The 20325-nt window shown below is 45.9% G+C and overlaps 1 protein-coding gene across 1 annotated transcript in view; it reads left to right on the top strand.

The window, feature by feature from the left end:
* Positions 1-20325, top strand: part of LOC142576086 (SEC14-like protein 2) — a 104428-nt gene that overhangs the window by 49748 nt on the left and 34355 nt on the right. Inside the window, exon 2 of the mRNA XM_075686023.1 lies at positions 16022-16091. Coding sequence (XP_075542138.1) covers positions 16022-16091 — 70 coding nt within the window. The remainder of the gene's footprint in view (positions 1-16021; positions 16092-20325) is intronic.

The following is a 20325-nucleotide window of genomic DNA, read 5'->3' as shown; positions in this document are numbered from 1 at the left end:
GTCACATGCTATGAATGAAAGAGCTTGTGATTGTTGCTTGCTCGCTGCAATTTTCGAAAGCCATGAGAAATAGTTCTATTCACAATGTAAACCTGGTTTTAGCAACTTTGGCGGTTGAAGAGTATATCATCTATCTTGGGCGTACGAAATAGTTAAATATGTAGCATACTTAGCACACAAATATGGTTCCCAGAAGACTTCCGGTTAAACAGTCCGGCGAAACGTAAGTTACAGTAGCCTAAAAATTTATAGGACCTTACATCTGGCGCCAGTTTTGTTGCAATGTAGGAGTGTTTGACAAGTGAATTGCAGTGTTAAATGCAACAAAAAATGCGTATACATGAGCTCGACATACAGCGCACGTTTTTTATATCTGAAAACATCAAGAATATGTGCCTACATTATACTATGCGGCAGAATACTTCGTTTTTTCTTGGCTAACTGGACTTTCGAAAATGACTGACCGGAAGTTCTGTGGGGTCATGCACGCACTGCTGCCACACCGCGGATGAAAAAGGTCTATACAAAAAACATCACGGCGACGGCGAAAATTGTAGGAATATAAGCTACCCCTGCCGCGAGTAGAAGGATGGTAAGCCAGAAAAACGCGAGAATCAAAGGCGAGTGACCATACCATCTTCGAAGTTCCCGAAATGACCTCACTGTGAAATCGTGGATTTCTATGGCATCTGCTCGACGTAGTTTACCGTTTGTGTGTAAAGGTTGATTACATTGTATTCTAAAAAAGTCAAGGACGGAACTGAGCGAGTTTCGGGGACATTTACTGCCCTACAACGGCCTAAATGAAAAGAGAAAAATAAAGTAACGTCACAGTTACGCGCGACTGGCGAAAGATTGATTTCGATAGCAAGTTATTAGACAGCTATACAAAGTAAGGCTATTTGCTTTATCAGCTGCACGAACTGTTGTAAACATTCGCTTACTAACTATACTAGCAAGCACGTTGTGTGGCGCGCAAAGGCGGACACATCTCACTCAATGAACGCGGACACGCGCTGTCAGAACACTGGCGTAATGAAGAGCGGCGGCAGCAGCGATCGGATTCCGGCCCTCAGTGCTGCCTGTCGCTTCAAAGCGAACTAGGCGAGCGAGAACACAGTGCTCACGAAACCATAACCTATATCCGGCCGGCTAGCCTTCGAATCCAGCGCAGATTACATCCAATATAGGGCGGGCTCGCCCGAGCAGCATAGGAAAGGAGATGCACACTAACCTTTCTCCTCCCCCTTCTAGCTCGCGCACGTCTCCACGCTACCTCGCGCGGGCGCAATGCTATCGCACTTAGAGTTTATACGAAACATCACGGCGACGCCGACGACGGCTGTTCGCCTGGAGCGTCCGTATAAATGTTATCCGAGTAAAACAATTTGAAGTCCATGAAGTCACGCTGATGTGCCAGTGGCGGGGTTCTGACGTGACATAAAGAAAATTAGGCCTGCCTCACGGTGTAGATATTTTCACCGTGGTAGGTTCTTGAACTTGTTCAATCCAAACAGATGTAGAAAAAGGAAAAACACGAAGCGCGTGCTCTCTGTCGCACGCACACAAACACGCTTTATTTTACTTCAAATATTTCACTTCAGCCACTAAGTACTCGACGTGATTTTGCACTCATGTCATTATTTCACAAGAACGTTCATGCGGATAGGAATCTTCTCTGCGGCTTCAAGTTGCACCGTTCACATCTCGCAGATTATGTAATCACCTCAGCTTCACACGCATCTACGGGAACACACATGCATTCAATTGGTCGGCGCTTCCTCGTGCCATTCGATTGTGGAACGCTCTTCCTGATTTCATCGTGTCCGAACCTAATCCCGATAAATTCGGCCAGCTCATCAGTTCATATTCCACCGCCTAACTTCAATAAAGTGCACGATGTTTTTGCTTCTTTTAACAGTTATGTGCACTCTTGTTTATGAGCTCATCATCTTGTTTATTATTCTTCTATTTGTTTTCGTATTTTTTAGTATTTGTACTGGATTGGCTACATGTTTCTTTTCTTGCTTATTGAAGGAAATGTATGTAATATGCACATTAGGGACCCTGTTATTCTTGTACAATGCTTTAATGCTTGTATAAGATGCGTATACATTTTTCCACTGTCTATTAGTAATGTATGTCTATTATGTTTTGTTATATGCCCTATATACTCTTTTAATCCTACTGTAACGCGCCCCTTACCCAATGCCCCATACGAGGCCTGTAAGGCCATTTTAAATAAATAAATAAATAAATAAATAAATAAATACGCAACTTGAACAAAATATGAATTAGTAACACCGCTTTACGTATGGAATCAATAATTAGTATGCAAACTACGTAAGTAAATCATCGTAGTTCCCATATCACCGTGGTTGGGCGTGGAGTGCCGGAAAAGTTCATGGCTGGAATGGTGCTGGCGTCGAGTGGGCTGCGGCTGAAGGGCCCCATGGCTGGAGCCGGGAGGCGAGACGACGTGGCGAGACGGGGCAGGAACTTGGGCCAGGGAGGAGGAGGAGGCTGGGGTCTGTGGTCCGCTGGATGCCCCGCAGATGTACACCAGCCGTAGACGTTGAGCCGTAGGCTCAGGAGCACCGGGCGTAGGCAGGAGGCCGCACCTATATCGTCGGGCAGGCTGCCTTCTTCTCTTCGCTTATCCTCTCAAAAAGGCGCCGTACCCACGTTCCCCGCTCGCGCCGCGAGGCTCTCGGGAGATTCTTCTTTCTCTTCTTCGACTTCTTTCCGTGGCATTGTATGATCATACTCGCGCGTATACGTCGTCCTCATTGTCGTCCTCGTCTTTTCTCTGCAGCACGTGCACCTCACGGCAGTTTGGTCTTCGATTTTACTTCTGGCAATGAACAGTTCACCACATTAACAGAAATAGGCGTTTGAAAGAGTGTTTCATCAGTTCAAGCTGATTTGCTGCTTCTCCTTAAGGCCCCTGAAGTGGTAGACACACGTGCGTCGAAAGAGTGTGATCCCATAGACGACGCGTCGTTAAAACGGCTGCTCGGAGTGTAAGTACCTGTCGGATATTTGAAACGTCAGAGAACTTTGTGGAAACGCGGAAAGGGTTGCGGGTGGGACAAATTGAACGACCGGTCCGATGGATTGTACTCATATCTCACGCCACTACAACCTCCTCCCACTGTTTACATACGCGGTAATTCGGGGGCGCTCTATGTCCTACGTACACAAACGGAAAATAGACTCCACTCGCCGAGGCTTCAGTGCCAGTTTTACATCGCCGCCTTGAAAGCTGTATACGAACAGGTTTATGGCAGGGTGGATGTTACTGACGGCTCGGCTTCGAGCGTACTGTGTCGTAGACAGGGAGGAGACTGTGAGAATATGTCCTGCGTAATGTATGTAACAGTACAACACATCCGGTACTGCTCTCGAGGGACGCTATACGCAAACATCACGCGTCCGACGTCGTACGAATTGAGCATGGCATGAAGCACGCGGAGTTTGTGGGTTCGGTTCCTACACGAGGCGAAGTCGTTCTTTCTTCAAGTTTCAGTTTCTTTCACCTTACTAAAGATATTCTTTTTCTCAAGTTTAACGCTGTTCTACTCTTACTTACATAGTTTAATAAGAAAAAGAAGGCAAGTATTTCGCTTTATGCTTTTTTATCATTTATCCTTGCTTAGGTTAAACTGACGTCTCCACAGTTGCAGAAGCGTATTCTATCAAACTTCTAGCTCAAACAAATGTTGCGCTTTAGTTCACCTCACCTAACCCCCTTGGTGTCTATTTAATCCTCCACTCCTAACAAGCCCAGCGCTGCCTAGGAACGATATCCAATTACCCGCGAACAGCCATTTACGACCCGTCGAAGCTTATAAAAGCATCGCTCCTAAAACGCCCGCCTATTGACGTCACTGCTTTCTTCGGCATTTGCGGAACAACAGTAAATAGCTCCTCCTCCACACGAATGTGTCTGCGTTTACCGGAGCTCCACACAGCCGTCTGTCAACAGATTGGGCATTGCGCAGACGAACGGCCAAGTGTTATAAAACCCTGCGTTTGTCGCTGAGGGCTACCAAGGGTAAACGACACCCGCTCAACGAAAACCGGATGAAAAAAGGAAAGCGGTGTAATCAACTACAGTGCTTTCCTTGGCCGCAAAATTAGATCAGTCAATGCAACCCCGGAAAAGCGCAAGCTCAATCTTTTTTTTTCTTTCTTTTTTTCTGTTTGCTTTCATAGGACAGCAAACAGGCATTTCGTTCGCGACCTTCTGGCTGGCCTCTGAAAGTCGACCGTGCGATGTGATGGTTCGACGGATCATTCGCCTTCTTTCTGGCGAAAAGACCGTTCCACGACTAGACGGTGCGCCGCTACGCACACTATAATCTCTGCTCCCGGGAGGCTGGATTTTAGAGCGGCTTCATTTTTTTTTCTTTCGTCTGAAGACACCCCTCTTTTCGCCGGCTACACCCAGTGGGGGGAGGGGGGGAGGGGGGTGACACAAGACTTATGGGCCCCGGGTGCCAGACGACCTAGCTACGCCACTGGTTACTACCCTGACGTTAGGCGCGTTAGGCCTTCGTGCATAGCGTATACAAAAAGAATACTATTTTTTTTTACTACTTTAATGCAAACAACTGTGAAATGGCCTAGCCTAATGTCTTGCTCCTAAATACCGACACGTATACGTGTCATCAGATGCATTACATTACAGAGAATTCGTTGCAATTCATCGCAAGCGTAGCTGAGAAATGGAAAGGAAATTAGCCGCCACAATAGAGTTCAAGAAGAAAACAGCCGCTTGGTAAAAAGATGAAATAATGGAATCCAACAGGTTCAAGTAATATCCGAGTAATACCTACAATTGAGCAAATATTTTTTGAAAAGAAAGCAATATCGCAAAGGTCGTCGAATGAACGAGAAGACGGGGAACCGAGGGTCCCGAATTTCGTTCTTCACACTCGTACGAAGCCAATAGGCAATGCAACCAAGTAAAAAACTTGTGGTGAAAACATATTTTCATTGAAGGAAGGAAGGAAGGAAAAACTTGTGGTGAAAACATACTTTCATTGAAGGAAGGAAGGAAGGAAAAAGTGGAGAAGGAAGGCAGGGAGGTTAACCAGTTTAGCTTAACCGGTTTGCTACCCTACACATGGGAGCGCGACGGGGGGGGGTGAAAGATGGGGAGAAGAGATAGAGAGCACATAACACGGCACACACATCGTTGGTTAGGGTCTGTCACTCTTGCGCGGTACGTGACATCACTGTCACAGCCGCTTGTCCTAAGCCGGTCTCCTTCATAAACCGAAGTAGTCCCTTCGTCGCCTTCAGCTGCGATGTCTTCTGTCGGCGATATGCGAAAATGGTTGCAACTGACAATGGTCTATTGTCAAGGTGCGCTAGAACGCACGCCATGGACTGTCTCTGAACATTAAATTCCAGGACAGTTTTCATTGAAATCTTAATAGCTTAAACGGATATGAAATTCAGCGGAAAGAAAACAACTTGACGCAGGTGGTTATCTAAATCCACGTCCTCACATTACACGTGCGAGGCTCTTACCAATCGAGCTACCACGGTGCCATATTGCTCATGCATTTTTCAACTAAAGCAAGTAATTCAGGCTATGTTCCCTTTTCTTAATTTCATTGTCTGTTGGCTACATATGACTGTTTTCTAATTGTGGGCCACGACCAGAATCATTTAATTCGTTGTAGTTGATCTTCTTATATTCGATATTCGGGCACTGAGTAATTAATGATGGTCCTCTCTTATTCATTGCTGCACTTCTCCCGCAAGAATTTCCTCCCGTTTATAGCGCATCTCATACACGCCACCTGAATTCTCTAATACACTGGACGAGGGTTCCACGGCTGAGCAGCCTTACTAATACAGGATAGAAGAAAACACACACACATCTTTTTTTTTTTTACCTACTTTGAGAGACGCAAATACCACCGACAAAAAAACTGCAAACGAGGTAGCGTCAAGAAAAACCTGGATCACCGCAAGATATTTGTCAGATGCCCTTACTCGTCAAGTATGTTGCATTGTGCGGCTTATAGATGCCGTTGGTGTGGCCAACAACTATCTGGCCCCATACAGTTGTATGGGACCAGATACTATTGGCACGCACTAGTGTACGGACGCCCCTTCCGTGTCGTCAGCGACCACCACTCTCTCTGCTGGCTGGCGAATCTCAACGATCCTTCAGGCCGTCTCGCAAGATGGAGCCTTCGGTTGCAGGAACTTGATGTGACCATCGTCTATAAGTCTGGCCAGAAACACACTGACGCCGACTGTCTCTCCCGCGCCCCCGTCGAACCCGCACCACTCGATACTGACGACGATTCTGGTTTTCTTTGTACTCTTCCGTCTTTAAACCTTGCTCAACAGCAACGCCAAGATTCCGAGCTCCAGCCCTTGATTGAATACCTTGAAGGAAGCCACCCACAGCCCCCACGGCAGTTCGCGCGTCACTTGTCCTCTTTCTGCCTACGTGGCGACATCCTATACAAGCGGAACTTTCACCCTACGGCAACCGTTTTCCTGCTCGTTGTTCCCGCTACTCTCCGCGACGACGTTCTACGTGCATGCCACGACGAACCAACGTTCGGGCATCTTGGTTTCACGCGTACTCTCGCGAGGATCAAGCACAAGTACTATTGGCGAAAACTCACAAAAACCGTGAAGCCGTACGTCAGAAGTTGTCGAGATTGCCAGCGTCGCAAAGTTCCACCACTGAAACCAGCCGGTCTGCTTCAGCCCGTCCGACCTCCTTGTTCACATTTTGAACAAGTCGGGATGGATTTACTCGGCCCATTTCCCAAGTCTTCGGCTGATAACCGCTGGATCGTTGTTGCCAACGATTACCTCACTCGATACTGCGAAACACAAGCCGTTCAGCGAGCTACTGCTTCAGATGTTGCTAACTTCTTTATCAAAAATATCGTCCTTCGACATGGTGCTCCCGCTGTCGTCATCACAGACCGTGATACGGCCTTCACTGCCCAGTTGGTCCGAGATATTCTGCAGCTGAGCGGAACAACGCACCGTACGGCAACTGCGTATCACCCGCTAACTAACGGTTAAACTGAGCGTCTCAACAAAACGATTGCGGATATGCTTTCCATGTATGTTGCCACGGACCATAAAAATTGGGACGAACTGCTTCCGTATGTGACATTCGCGTACAACACTGCCCTACAAGAAACCACCGGGTTTCCTCCTTTTCGTCTGGTCTACGGACGCGACGTCACCACTATGCTCGACGTGATGCTCCTACCAACTTCGTCTCAACCTACCGCACCAGATACAGACGCCTTTGTTCAGCGTGCCGAAGCAGCGCGGCACCTTGCGCGGCAACGAATTTTATCCCGACAAAGTCAAGATGCTCGTCGATACAACATATGCCATCGAGACATCACATACAACCCGGGAGATCTTGTATCGGTTTGGACCCCTATACGTCAACGAGGCCGGTCAGAAAAATTATTGCGCCGATACTTTGGACCCTACATAGTTTTGCGTCGTCTAAGTCCTGTAAACTACGAAGTTATTCCAGCCGACACTTCGCACGACTCCCGTAGACCACGTTCCTCTGACATTGTTCACGTTACCAGGATGAAGCCCTACCATTCGCGCTGACTCTCATCCACAAACTTTGTTATGCGGCCCCTGTCGTCACGTCCGTTGTCTTTCTCATTTCTTTTATTTTCTCCTTGTGGCATTTAACATCTCCCCAACTTTATTTATTTATTTTTTTTGGAGGGAGGGGTAATGGCACGCACTAGTTACGCTAGAAGTCGAGGAAGAAGAAGTGTGCGTGGTAGCTGCTGCAAAAACGAACTGTAAACGGCCGTTCGCTTAGAACTGACTGACTGGCTTTTCCTCTCGTGACACTATGCTGCGCGTTTTTATGTGTGCTCTGTTCTTGCTGTGTGTTATTTGTGCATTGTTTCATTCATCATCGCAATTCGCTGGACATCGTGCGTTATCCGTGTTGCCAGGCAAACCCGCATCTAGTATAAAGAGCTATATCTTTCTGTACAGAAGAAACCCAGTTTGTTTAATCTTTAGAAAGCTCTTGAAGCTTCCTTTTTTTTTTGCGCTTTCAACATATATGCTTGCATTATTTTTTTTCTCCTAAACCATAATTCTAGCTCTACTCCATGCTCGTTATTTTCTCTTCAGTTGTTTACGGAGCAACGCCTTCTGTCACAAATTGCCTAAATGCATACTTATTCTCCATTCCGTCATCGCTTCCGGGGCCGATACTCTCGGCGAAGATAGGCTGAAGCTAAGTTCGCTGCCTAAGTGCAAGAAGACTTTTCCCCCACTTTACTGCGTACATTTCCTGGTGCAAACAAAAACAACAGAAAACAAACAAACACGCTTCCTCCCTCAATTTTACATTAGTCGAAGCAGTTGCTGGCATGAATCCACAGATCCCGCGCGATGCCGGAAAAGAAATCCGAGACAACGCCGGCTACGTCGTAAGCGACCGCTCACTCCCACGCTGTTGGAAAGGAGGAAGAGAGAGAGAGAGAGAAATAGAGAAATAGGTCAAGTCTTGCGAAGCGGTCATATTCAAAACTTGTGGCCTTCTTTAGAAGGGACACTGTCCCGCAATTTTGCTGTGACATTTTTTTCTGACGTGCCGCGATCCTTGACATTTTAATGTATGCTCGCGCTTTCTTCGAAAAGCGGGATAAACGCACTGTGTCCCCGGAGTGCAGCAATCCGCGACGGACGTCTGCGTCGGTTAGAAGAATAACTGTGCCTTCCACGTCCGAGCGAGGACGAAACAAATATGCGCAACTCGCGTATACTGCGCGGCACACGGCCAGGCCTGAGTGGCCGAGCGCCTTTTCTTCTGGACTTTGCAGGGGTATATTTTTCGTACAGTCCTCTCAACTGAGGGGAAACAGAAAAAGTGTATAGCACCATTACTATTGCAGCAGCCCGCATAGCAGCATTCAGCCGCTCGTCGCTACTACATTTTTTTTTTTTTTTTGTGACACGATATCTTCGAATGCATTGACCTTAATTTACTGTATAACGCATAGTCCCAGCGAGCTTGAGCAGGAAGTCTGTACGCTATACATTTAGCGCTGAAGTATCTTTCGCTCGAAAGGAAATAGAAGCAGAGTTCATATTCAGGAGATGAAACTACATTTACATTCGCGAGAGGAAATTGCTTCTCTCCATAGTTGGAAGACTCTCGGAATGGTTATAAGCTTCAAATTTCATCTCCGCGGCGTACAGCATCACCGAAGAAAAGTGTGGTGCCAAACTTCCGCTGATTCAGAGCCTTATGGCGCCTGTCGAATAACGTTAGAGGATAGAGCAAATGTCCAGCTCTGGTAATTGCTCCAGCGGTGTCCGATATCCTCATTCCGTAAAGGGCAGTTGATCGAATCTCCATATACCTTTTCATTACATACGAATCGGTGCTGCATATTTCGTGTCCGGCAACCAAAAGGGATTTTCCATTAAGATTCTCGTCGCTTACGTCAAGCACGCATCTTGAGCGAAACCCGATACCTTATATACAGGTAAGACGAATTAAGTGTTACGATATCCTCCTTATCTCAACGTGTGCCTTGGCGCAAGACTGCTCCTCGATGCAAAGGCCAACAGGCAGTCTTCTCGCTCGAAACTGTCATTCTCGTCAAGAAACTTCCCTCTAGGAAAAACAAAGAAGGAAATAGTCCTTTTCACCGCCGTTTTTTTTTTCATTTCCTTGATCACATTGCGGCCTGTTCGCTATTAAAGTTGACGGCCACTGCCAGCATTCCACGAGAGAATGGCGCATGTGAACGGGAGTTGCGAGTTTCAGGGTGAGTGCAGATAAAGAGAGAGAAAGCCGCAGAGAGAGTCGCGCGGAGACGACGTGGAATTTGAGGCGCTGCAGTCGCTTTCGCGATATGTGGTCATGGTTCTAACTCGATTTGCGTCGGTAACTTTCATTCTCCCTTTTTTTTTTCCTGTTGCTCGCGTAAATGTGAGCGCAGTGAGAAATGCGGTTTCCGTCAGAGATAAGAGATTGCTTGCCGTCGTGACAGTTGCTGTCTTCCCCCGATCATGCCGCTGTGCGCACCGCCCGAAGAAGCGAAGCAGACGATGAAGAAGAGACTTGGCCGTCTGCTACCGAGATTCCATGGTATATAGCGGCCCGGCGGATTATATTGCTTCGCCTCCTGTCTAGGCGAATGAGATGTGCCGTCAGGCATGGCTGGCGTAGACAAATACGCGTGGCCGCGTTCCCTCTCTTGTTTCCGCGGTGGTTTTGGTCGAAAGAGTCTCGAGCGGCGGCGTGGAAGTGTTGCGTTGAGCGGTTGACATTCGACCTTTCGAGGCGTACGCATAGCCCGAGTTTGCCCGGGTGTGCACCGCTGATGTTGACTGTAGCCTGATAAAGAATACGCGAAATACGATACAAACGAGAGGAAGCCGACGTCAATAACGCGTTAAGTTTTTGTCGACATCGTATTGTGTTTTGCCCCGTATTTTATTCCCCTCGTGCTTCTTGTACGTTCGCTCTTTCGCGAATGTCTGTTTGCGTTTCAGTATGAAACTGAAACCGCGCACCTGTCTGTACGTTACTGCCTTTATGCGTTGATGGACTGCTTTCCTAAGTGGTCTGTAATGCACTCTGTCGCTTGTACGTCTGCACGAGTTCGGTTTCTACCAACGTTCGTGAAAAAAAAAATACTTGGCATTATACAAAGGTACCAGCCATCCTTAACTTATTTATCCAAATCCCTTAATAACGCCCTCATTACGTCCTCATTAAGTCCCTTATTAACGCGGTGGAATTAAGGGTCCCATGTCGCAAAATATCCGGTGTCCCGCGTCCGGCGTCTAGCGCCGGACGTCGCTTCGACAGAAAGAAATTCGCACCACGCATACCCAACCACTAAGACCCTCCATGTTGCGCAAAGAAATTACGGATAATTGAATTTTGAATTTCTCAAGGTAAAACACGTAGAAAAATCGTAAAGTACGATTTACACACAACCTACGAACATCATAGCGTCGTATTGTAATTTGAATATACGACAAAAAATAGTTCTGTTACGCGGAAACTCAAACACAAATGCCGTTTAACGCGACAGCGTTTTCCAGCTGCCGTTTGAGGTCTGTCTCAGTAGTAGTGGCGCGGCCCCCTCAGTTCCTTGCACACCATCAAAAAAAGAACCCCAAAGCTCGCCTTCGTGCATAGCGTTCGTCGCCAGCGTTTCCTGGCCAACATTACGGTTACATAAGCAGCCGTTACCGGGAAGCGCGAGAAGCATTCAGGTATCTTTGAATGCTGTCGCGTTCCACCCTTAAAGGCGAAGCTTAAGCGTCCTCCAATTTTCTTGCCTGAAGGCACATAGAGACACCAGTTTGAAAAATACATCGGCGTGTTCTTAATCACATCTTTACATTTTCGACGCTTTCTGAAGCGCCTTCGCCGAGTTGCTTACAAAATGTTTACGATTTTGAAAATGGATTCTTATTGTCGACGAGACATAAGAAATGTCGCTACATCCGTCTCATGTTTAGGGAATAGCGCCAATAAGTAAAGAGAGTCAAATTTAGTCCCCGTGAGAGCACCCGCGTCATCGGTGCCGGCCCAGTGTGAATCCGAAGTCATGTTCGCAAGAAACGCTGCTGCGTTGGAACTGCGTGCAAGAGTACGTGCCAGAAAACTGTGAAAGTGAGCACGTTATTAGCGAAAGCATGCATCCGACCAACGGCAGAAAGCACGAGTCAAGGGCTTTTTTTTCTTTTATGCGAAAGTGCCAAATGGCCCATTGAGCGAAAAAGCTGCGGCATCTGATACATCGAAACTTCCCATTGCATGCGACGCCACGTCACGAGCCTGCCTCGTGACGTAAGCTCGCGCTTGCTGTCTCGTGCCTCGACGGAGTAGAGCGACGAAAGGACACACCCGCTACCACGGTATTGCATGAGAGGAGAATTAAGGCATCACCGAGACGCCACGTCAACATCTCTCTCAGAAGCCTGTGTTATCCGCGCATTCCTTGTCCGCGTAAGCTCTCGCCTGCGTTCTCGCTGTTCCCCGCTAAGGCCAAATCAAAGTGCGCGAAGCGTCTCAACGCGCTCGCTTGTCCGCGAGGAGTTCATAACTCGAAGAACCGTTCCGCTGCGTTCAATTGGACAGTAATGCTTTCACATTGACAACTCATAAGAAGTGCTCGGCTGTCCTCAGATTTTTTCTTTTCTTAATTTGGCCCCAGCTCCGCCGGCTGCACATTATGCTGTCTCATTTTAGAAAACTTCGGAGCAGCGGGCGAGTTGTCACAGGATCTGATTGAGCTCACGTGGTCCTGAAATAACCTCTTTGCGTGCGATAAACCCAACGCCGACGCTTCTAAGCGAGCATCGTGTCCCTCTGTGGCGTGGCGAGTACTCCAGCTCAGATAGGCGCAACTGTCACAACTCGACCTGCGAGATAGACGAGCAGCAGCGGAGTTGAAAAGGGTTGACTGAATCGGCGCAACTTGACGCGTAGCTAGATTAAGAGAGAAAAAAATCTGACGAGGAAATAGCGCGAGGTCAGGTCGCCAGCCTGGGTCGTGCATAGTGCCGATGTCCTACAACGTTAGTGGAAAACACCTCACCACGGCAGCTCCTCCCGTCTAATTGCACTCCTCGGAAATTTCCATCAGCTTGGTGGACTGAAGCTCTTTGAGAGACCTTATTTTTGCTTATGAAGGAGGTTCTTGAGGGAATAAAAAAAAAAGGGGGGGGGGGGTTCCTTCACAAATGTATGCGAATATACGCAATTGATAGGATGCATCACAGACAGAGAAGCATAATACGCGAGTTCTCACAAACATTGGAAGTACTAGAGGTCTGTTGGAGGGCTGTTCTTCGTGTTTAATAATACTTGGGTTTATCAGAAAGCGTGGCTGATTGATATCTAGCACGCTGGCCTTTGCCGCATGAAAACGACTGCGAAACTAAGCTTAACAGCATTTCTGCAAAACAAAAATAAAAGTTAGAACAGGAAGAAAACGTATTTGCACAAATATAACGCTAGTTTTGTTGTTGTTGTTGTTGTTGTTGTTGTTGTTTTCATGGTTACCATTATCTCAACGCATCTCACGCTGTATTTAGGTTCGTGACATGTATAATCGCAACAGATCTTTCTTTTTTAGAGATACCGAAAGCGCCCGCCCGCCCTCTTCCCCCTCGCATTACATTTATGATCGCGTCATTCACGCTATCCCCCGTGTCGCATAAAATCCAGCGAAGAAAAAAGAATTCCGAACCACAACCCAGCAGGCCCTTCGTGTGACGCAGAGACGTCGCTGAACTAATTGAATTCCTCAAAGTAAAATGTGTCAGAAAAATAGTAAGGTACAACCTCAACACAACCTACTTACACGATAGCGTCGGATTGTAATTTGAATATACCAGAAAGCATAATTCTGTTGCGCGGAAACCCAAACACAAATCCATTTTTCCAGTGTTTCTACCATTCATAGAGCGCCACGTTGTGCCCTGTTCCTTGCAACAACATCATCCAGATGGCGCTCGCCTCCGCGCATCCGCGGCCCACGCAAGTGGCGGCGTTTCTACCAGAAAGCTCGCCCGCTCCCCTTCGTGCATTGCGTTCGCCACCAGCGTTTCCGGGTAAACATTACGGTTACATAAGCTGCAGCTGCCTAAAAGCGTGAAAAGCACTCAGGGATCTTTGAATGCTACCGCGTTCCACTCTTAAAGGCCAACCTCAAGTGTCCCCCAAATGTTTTGCGTGCAAATGTGGTGACAAATAAAACAAAGACAGCTAGAGAATTCGGCACCGGGGACTTGAGTGCAGACAACCATGTTTATTTGTTCATTCCTTGCGGTGGCCCCAAGCATGTCTGTCCGACTACATTTTTAACCTAGTGGTTTCCGAGAAAGGCTCATCAGCCACAGTGTTTTGTTCGTATCTTCCTTACATTATTTATAAAATGAAACGCGTATCATTTAATAACAAAGGTACTTTCACAAGCGAGCAATGCTGTTAAACTTGGACCCCTTTTGTTTTTATTTATTTATTTATATGACTGATATATTTACATATGTTATCCAAGAGTGTTCGATTGTTCTTTATTGCGCATAATAATAAAAGTTACAAACGGGGATTATACATACATACAGAGGGAGGTCCCACTGTCAACAGTTTGTACAGGGGACCTCCGATTTTAAATGAGTAGGATACGTAAGTACAAAGCAGCAATATGCAAACACAGAAGACACCGTATAAGTTAGTCCCTAGCTAACGCTGTAAAATATTCATTGACACAAATCAATTATTAATATAACAATAACAATGAAATTGTTATATTGAGTGCAAACATTTATGAAGGTTTGATTATAATGCGTAAAAATGAAAGTACGTTAATATGACACGGTAATGAGTTACAAAGTAGTGTGGCTGAAAAATCATATATTAGACTATTTGTCGACGACCACATGCTTTAAAAGAATATTACGAATATTTACGAGTGTTTAGTTTTTTTCTCGAACTAACTTATGTGCTATTCTGTTAAATAATTGATTTTCCGGATTGTGTGATCGTTGGCACATGCAGGTTAACATTTCTTCAGTGCTTTACAAGGAAAAAATATGAACGACCTTATGACTTGTGTGTGTGTGTGTGTGTGTGTGTGTGTGTGTGTGTGTGTGTGTGTGTGTGTGTGTGTGCGCGCGCGCGCGCGCGTGTGTGTGTGTGTGTGTGTGTGTGTGTGTGTGTGTGTGTGTGTGTGTGTGTGTGTGTGTGTGTGTGTGTGTGTGTGTGTGTGTGTGTGTGTGTGTGCGTGTGTGTGTGTGTGTGTGTGTGTTTGCACACACACACACACACACACTGTACGTGCGTACTTGAGTACGCACGTACAGTGTGTGATCTGCGGACGAAAATTGACATAGACAAAATAGAAAGAGTAGGGCCATCCGGTTGGTTTATAAGAACTGCTCTCGGGCATTCAGGATGTCAAAAGCTAAAGTTCTAAAATGGAGAAGCTTACAGTATCGCAGAAAAATACTAAGACAAAAACATTTTCATAACATATTTTATTCTACAACCTGAATCAACAGAGACAGATACTTGTTACAACCTGGTTATGTGTCCCTGCGTACGGACCATCTAAGTAAAGTTAAAGACGTTAGATGTCGAACTGAGTTGCTTCAAATGTATTTCTTCCCACGTACAATATCTGAATACAACAAGGTGTCCTACGATGTTGCAAACTATAACATAAAACGACGTAGTTACTCCATCCTTGTAGAAGAAACGATGTATGTAAGTTGTTTTAATGTGAGTGATGACGCTTTGTACACATTCTATTTAATTGCACGCTTGTCATCTGCATTGTGTAATTTCTTTACTAGTTTTCGTTTACTGAATTGTGCCTTGTCTTGTATGCCGCCGCCTCCGCCCTACTGTAATGCTGATTGACGCTGTTGGTAATGAAATAAGTAAATACAAGATTAAAAGTTACGACATAACTTTGAAGCTATCAGTAAGCTGAAATTGTAGGCTGCTCAAGCGCTGTGTTGCTGCTGCTCTGGAACTAACATTTGTGAAACGTAACAGAACCCCATCAATCTTGAACGTGAATGGTTGCAAGCTTGCGTTGCTGTTAACATAACCGACATCGCTAATGTTCACAGCCTACTGACACCTACGGTCATGAGAAGTTACTAAAGTCTGGTACCGAAATGCGGGCAAATAGCTGTTGGTTCATTCTCGTAAAAGCTGCAAAATACGAGTTATAATGACGGGCACGTCTTGTCTTTCGAATCCTTACGTCCCGTCTTTTCGCGTTGTTTTCAATATGAAATTATACATACTAAAAGTCGTACTGGTGAACGACTTCTTTCGTGGCTGAGCTCTCACTGGGAAAATCCCCTCATAAAATCAGGCTGCTAGCACAGCCTGGCTCATTCTAGGTAACTCGACAGTAGGGAACTTAAAGCTTGCATCACTGCTAACAACATCCTGTTTTTATTTTGTATTTTCTTTTCCCTTTTTCAGCTTCGAGCAAACGTCGACGACATCCTGAGGCCGAGCCACGACGACTACTTTTTGCTGCGGTGGCTAAGAGGTGAGCACCGTCGAGACAGTGCGGCAAAACCCCCAAGGTTGACGGGAAACCAGTAATGAGGCTTCTGAAGCGTACGCTGCACCCAGTACTATGCACAGTTTATCCGGTGTTGTCAAAACGCCGCGAACCGAGATGGTCGCGAGGCATGCAGACCCGTTCGCAAGAAAATTAGGAGTGCAAGTTGAAGGGCGCGTGTGCCGAGATTTACCGAAGACACTGAAGACGCATTCTTCTCGAGACACGAGAGGACAAAATGACGTTCGAATGATCTGCCGATACCTCTAACTTGTGTCTTTATACAGGAAAGTCGTTGTCGTGCTTCAACGCCTTGTAGGGTCGCGTTACCCGCAAAAAGTCATCACTAGATCTGTTCGTGACGACGAGCAAATAAACCATTTTTTTTAAAAGAAAGTTGCACTGGTGGCTTCAAAACCTGGCACTTTGCGACCCGGAAGCTGACACTCTTTAACCAACTACGCCACTACGACGCGACACAGTCGAACAGCCACCATGGACAACGAGCACTGGTTCAGAAGACAACAGCCGCGGTACGCACTACGATACGATTCGGACAGTCTTAAACAATTGCCGACGCGAACGGAGTCGATAAATGTCATCCGCCTACGCAGTGAAACATAGATTTGGCCAACTGGAGCTCAGGCGCCCGACCCCTCTCTCTGCCTTTCTTGTCATTGCCATTTTTCTCATTCTCTCTTTCGTGTTTTGAGGGAGATAAAGCGTGTAATCATGCGGGGACGATTAAGAAGCAGGAGAAGGAATACAGAATCGAATCATATTTTTTTTCGTTTTCTTCTTTCTTTTTTTTTTGGGGGGGGGGGGGAAGGCTAACTTGTGGCCAGAAAGGAAGCGACGCTAAAGTGACAAGCACAGTCGGCGACAGTCGAATCAGGACTCGAGAGGCTCTCACCATGGCGCTGTTTGTACGCGACGCAGAAAGTTCTCGGTGACACGCGTATATAGCACGCGACGAGTGTTTCCGTGTGAGCTGGAAGTGTCGCGTTGAAGACACACTCGGACACCGCGATAAGAAAGCGAGTTGGATAAACACTGTGTATAGGAGCATCCGTGTGCGCAACATGGTAAGGCTTCAGTGAGCGGCAATATCAGCGAGCAAAGTAAGGAAAACACGTCCCTACAGTGACTCACTTACGACGCCGATTACAAATCCCAATTTCAGCTCTTTAACCTCACCAACGCACACACCGTTCCATGTCGAGTAAAATTTAAGGAAATTATACGCCTTTATTTCATGCCATGTAGAGGAGGTACAAAAAATATCCGGAATGGTAATCGAGTAAAATAACGACGGCACTAATTGGTTTTCTTCATTAGTAATTTGTTTGCTGAGTCATCTACAACTAAAGCAAAACCGCTCCAGTACGTTAAGAACGGTAGTCTGGGTCTCGCGTTACGTTTTCTGCGCTTAAAACTGATTTTTTTTTCTGTTTTTCAGGTACCAAACTCACCTTATCAAAAATTATACGTTGGACTTTAGACGATTAGCTAAGCGCCAAGAAACGTCTACATTGTTCGTTCCCTTTCGAGTTCCATTGAGGCTTCATAGCGTCTACGCAATGTTACAACATTAATAAAACGATTCAAAAGTGACTCCGTGGACAGCATCCCACGCTTTTGCGGTCGTGGTTGCGAGGGCTCAATTGACTGCGCCGGTTGCGTGATAAACCAAAGGGGAAAGTCCCACGGCTCAGGATGAGGTGTGAAAAAACACGTACTGCTGTCGTCGACACATGTGTATAACGCGGCAACGTTGCTGCTTCCTTAGGGTGCTGGAGGCAACCAGGTCGGACGAGCACATTGGATGTTATACCGATTAAAATTCAAAGGCGCGCGAAAGCCAGCATAAGCAGAGCCTTGTCTTTCCGTTTCGGCAATTTTATTGCATCCGCAACCATATCGTCACGTCAAACCACCCGAGTTGGACATGGCTGCTGTCTGCTGCTGGGTTTCTCGGCATGTCGGCAGGTATATATATATATATATATATATATATATATATATATATATATATATATATATATATATATATATATATATATATATATACAAAGGTTGTATGAGCGGCCAACGCAATGTACCAACAAACGAGCTTTTTGTGACCCCTGTACATATATGCCAACCCTAAAAATATAATGCCGGCTCATGGGTGTCTCTTAAAAAGAATGACCTCTTAACGGCATAGCGCATTATTTCGACAGGTTCTCGACTTCCTTCATCTTCTTTGATTTAGTCATCGGATATTGGTCACTGGGTGCTTACCAACTCTCGAGTCATCCTCAAGGTTGCGTTATATGCCACCGTTACACAATATGCGCTCATTCCTTAAATGTAGGTTACTTTGTGTCGTGGTTCTTTGTATGTACACCTGTCATCGGCATTCTTGTCTTGACAAGCATCAACATCGCCTTTGTTCTTGTGACATTTGCTGCGTATACGTCTCACAGTGTTTGCCAGCCTAACTTTCTGTGTGCGTTTCGGCATATAAGTAGCTTGTGAGCGGTGCTGTGCGCGAAAAAAAATGCTGCGAGCTTAACGGGGCGTAGGCATAAACACAACGTGAGATTACCCGTTGCTATTACAACTATAGTACAGCTACGTACGCATCGCCGTTAGTTGTATAGCATTCAATTTACCGCTTCACTGAAGCTTCGCTTGACATAGCTTCCAGCATTGTTGCATATGCGGAACTTTTGACGACATAGCCAGATTTTTTTTAAAATCAAATATAATTAAGTTAGTCGACGCGAAAGCAAAAATAACTTGAAATGAAATCTCACAATACTTCTCTGCAATACCGAAAAAAACATTTTTAGCGTGAAAGGAGGCGTTGTAAGCCGTGAACGACGCAAGGATGAAGATCATCTGGCCACGCCACTTTCAATTTCGGCACCAGCGCGGCGTGACGTCATCGCTTTCGATGGCGCCTGCTCAGTTCTAGTCGATGTTTCATCGCCAAAGAGGGAAATACATTGTCTTCTAAAGAAGCCAAAGGCTCAACTTAGCAAGTTTTGAAAAGTTTACCGTGTTATAACTAACGGCTCAACTATGGTAAAATAATTTGAAATCCGTGCCGCCTTACTGCCGTATCGGTCAGGAGATTTCGACGCTCGATTCGAAGAATGAAAGGTAAGCCGTAAGTCCGTACAGGCTTCTTAAAAATGCTCTTGTCACTCTCACGTGACCTAGTGTTTATTTTTTATCTCTCCTTAAATCTTAGCCTTTCCCATTTTAATCCTAAAGCCCACACTTAGACTATGTCGGTTAGATTCCTCAATCAGCGTTCAAGTCATCTCCAGCGTTGCAGAACAGGACAAAGCAAATCTGCAAACCGCAAGTTTCTGAGTAGTCGCCGGTGATTCTCTCACCTAATTCTTCCTAATCTAACCATTCGAATACTTCTTTCAAGTATGCAGTGAATGGCACTGAAATGGTTGCGTCTCCTTGCCTGGCATTTTTTCTCAATCGTCATTTTTTTTTTCGTTTCACTTGATAGTTGTTCGAGAGTTGCGTAACTTGTCTTTGTATTTTGTACGGTATCCACGTATAACCTTTCTGCTTTTTATCTGAGCAGTGCCTCTTTAACTACCAGTACCTTTACTAAACCAAGCGCCTTCGCATACCCAACGAAGTTCGTATCTGGAAGTAAACGCACGAGCTCAAAAGTGATTCGGACGAATTATAATGGCGACGTGCCGCTCGCTTCCAGTACCATGCAGGTTTGACTTCTGGTTTTAGAACTAGACACCGAGTCCAGGAAACTCAGGCGTGCTCTTCACGTGGACTTTCCGTCTTCGAAGAGAAGACGTATGAACGTTCACGCATAAGAGGCAAAAATAGTTGTTCAAATAGCGACCGCACTCCATAGGGAGACATTTATACGTATATATAATGTTCGACTTCATTGCGCCAAGTATTCATGCTCATCTTGCATTAAACTACCCTCCAGCCTGCTGATTGACTTCCTTGGTTTAACAATGACTTGCAGAATACTGGGGTTATGCTGCGGATTGCTTATTTACTAATTCGTTTGTAGCATACATGAGCCTACGCAGGAGTTACAATTTGCGCACTTACCATGGCGTCATGTATGTGGAATGTTATATATTAGAGCACTACGAGCCTGTTACGATAGTTAATTGGAGGAAGTATTGGAATTCGAACGTTTTGCCAAGTACTAATTTGACGCTAATATGCT

Source organism: Dermacentor variabilis, chromosome 3, assembly GCF_050947875.1.
Source record: "Dermacentor variabilis isolate Ectoservices chromosome 3, ASM5094787v1, whole genome shotgun sequence".
Classification (NCBI taxonomy): domain Eukaryota; kingdom Metazoa; phylum Arthropoda; class Arachnida; order Ixodida; family Ixodidae; genus Dermacentor; species Dermacentor variabilis.
Note: the sequence above shows the minus strand (reverse complement) of the source record. Positions and strands in the feature narration are given on the sequence as shown.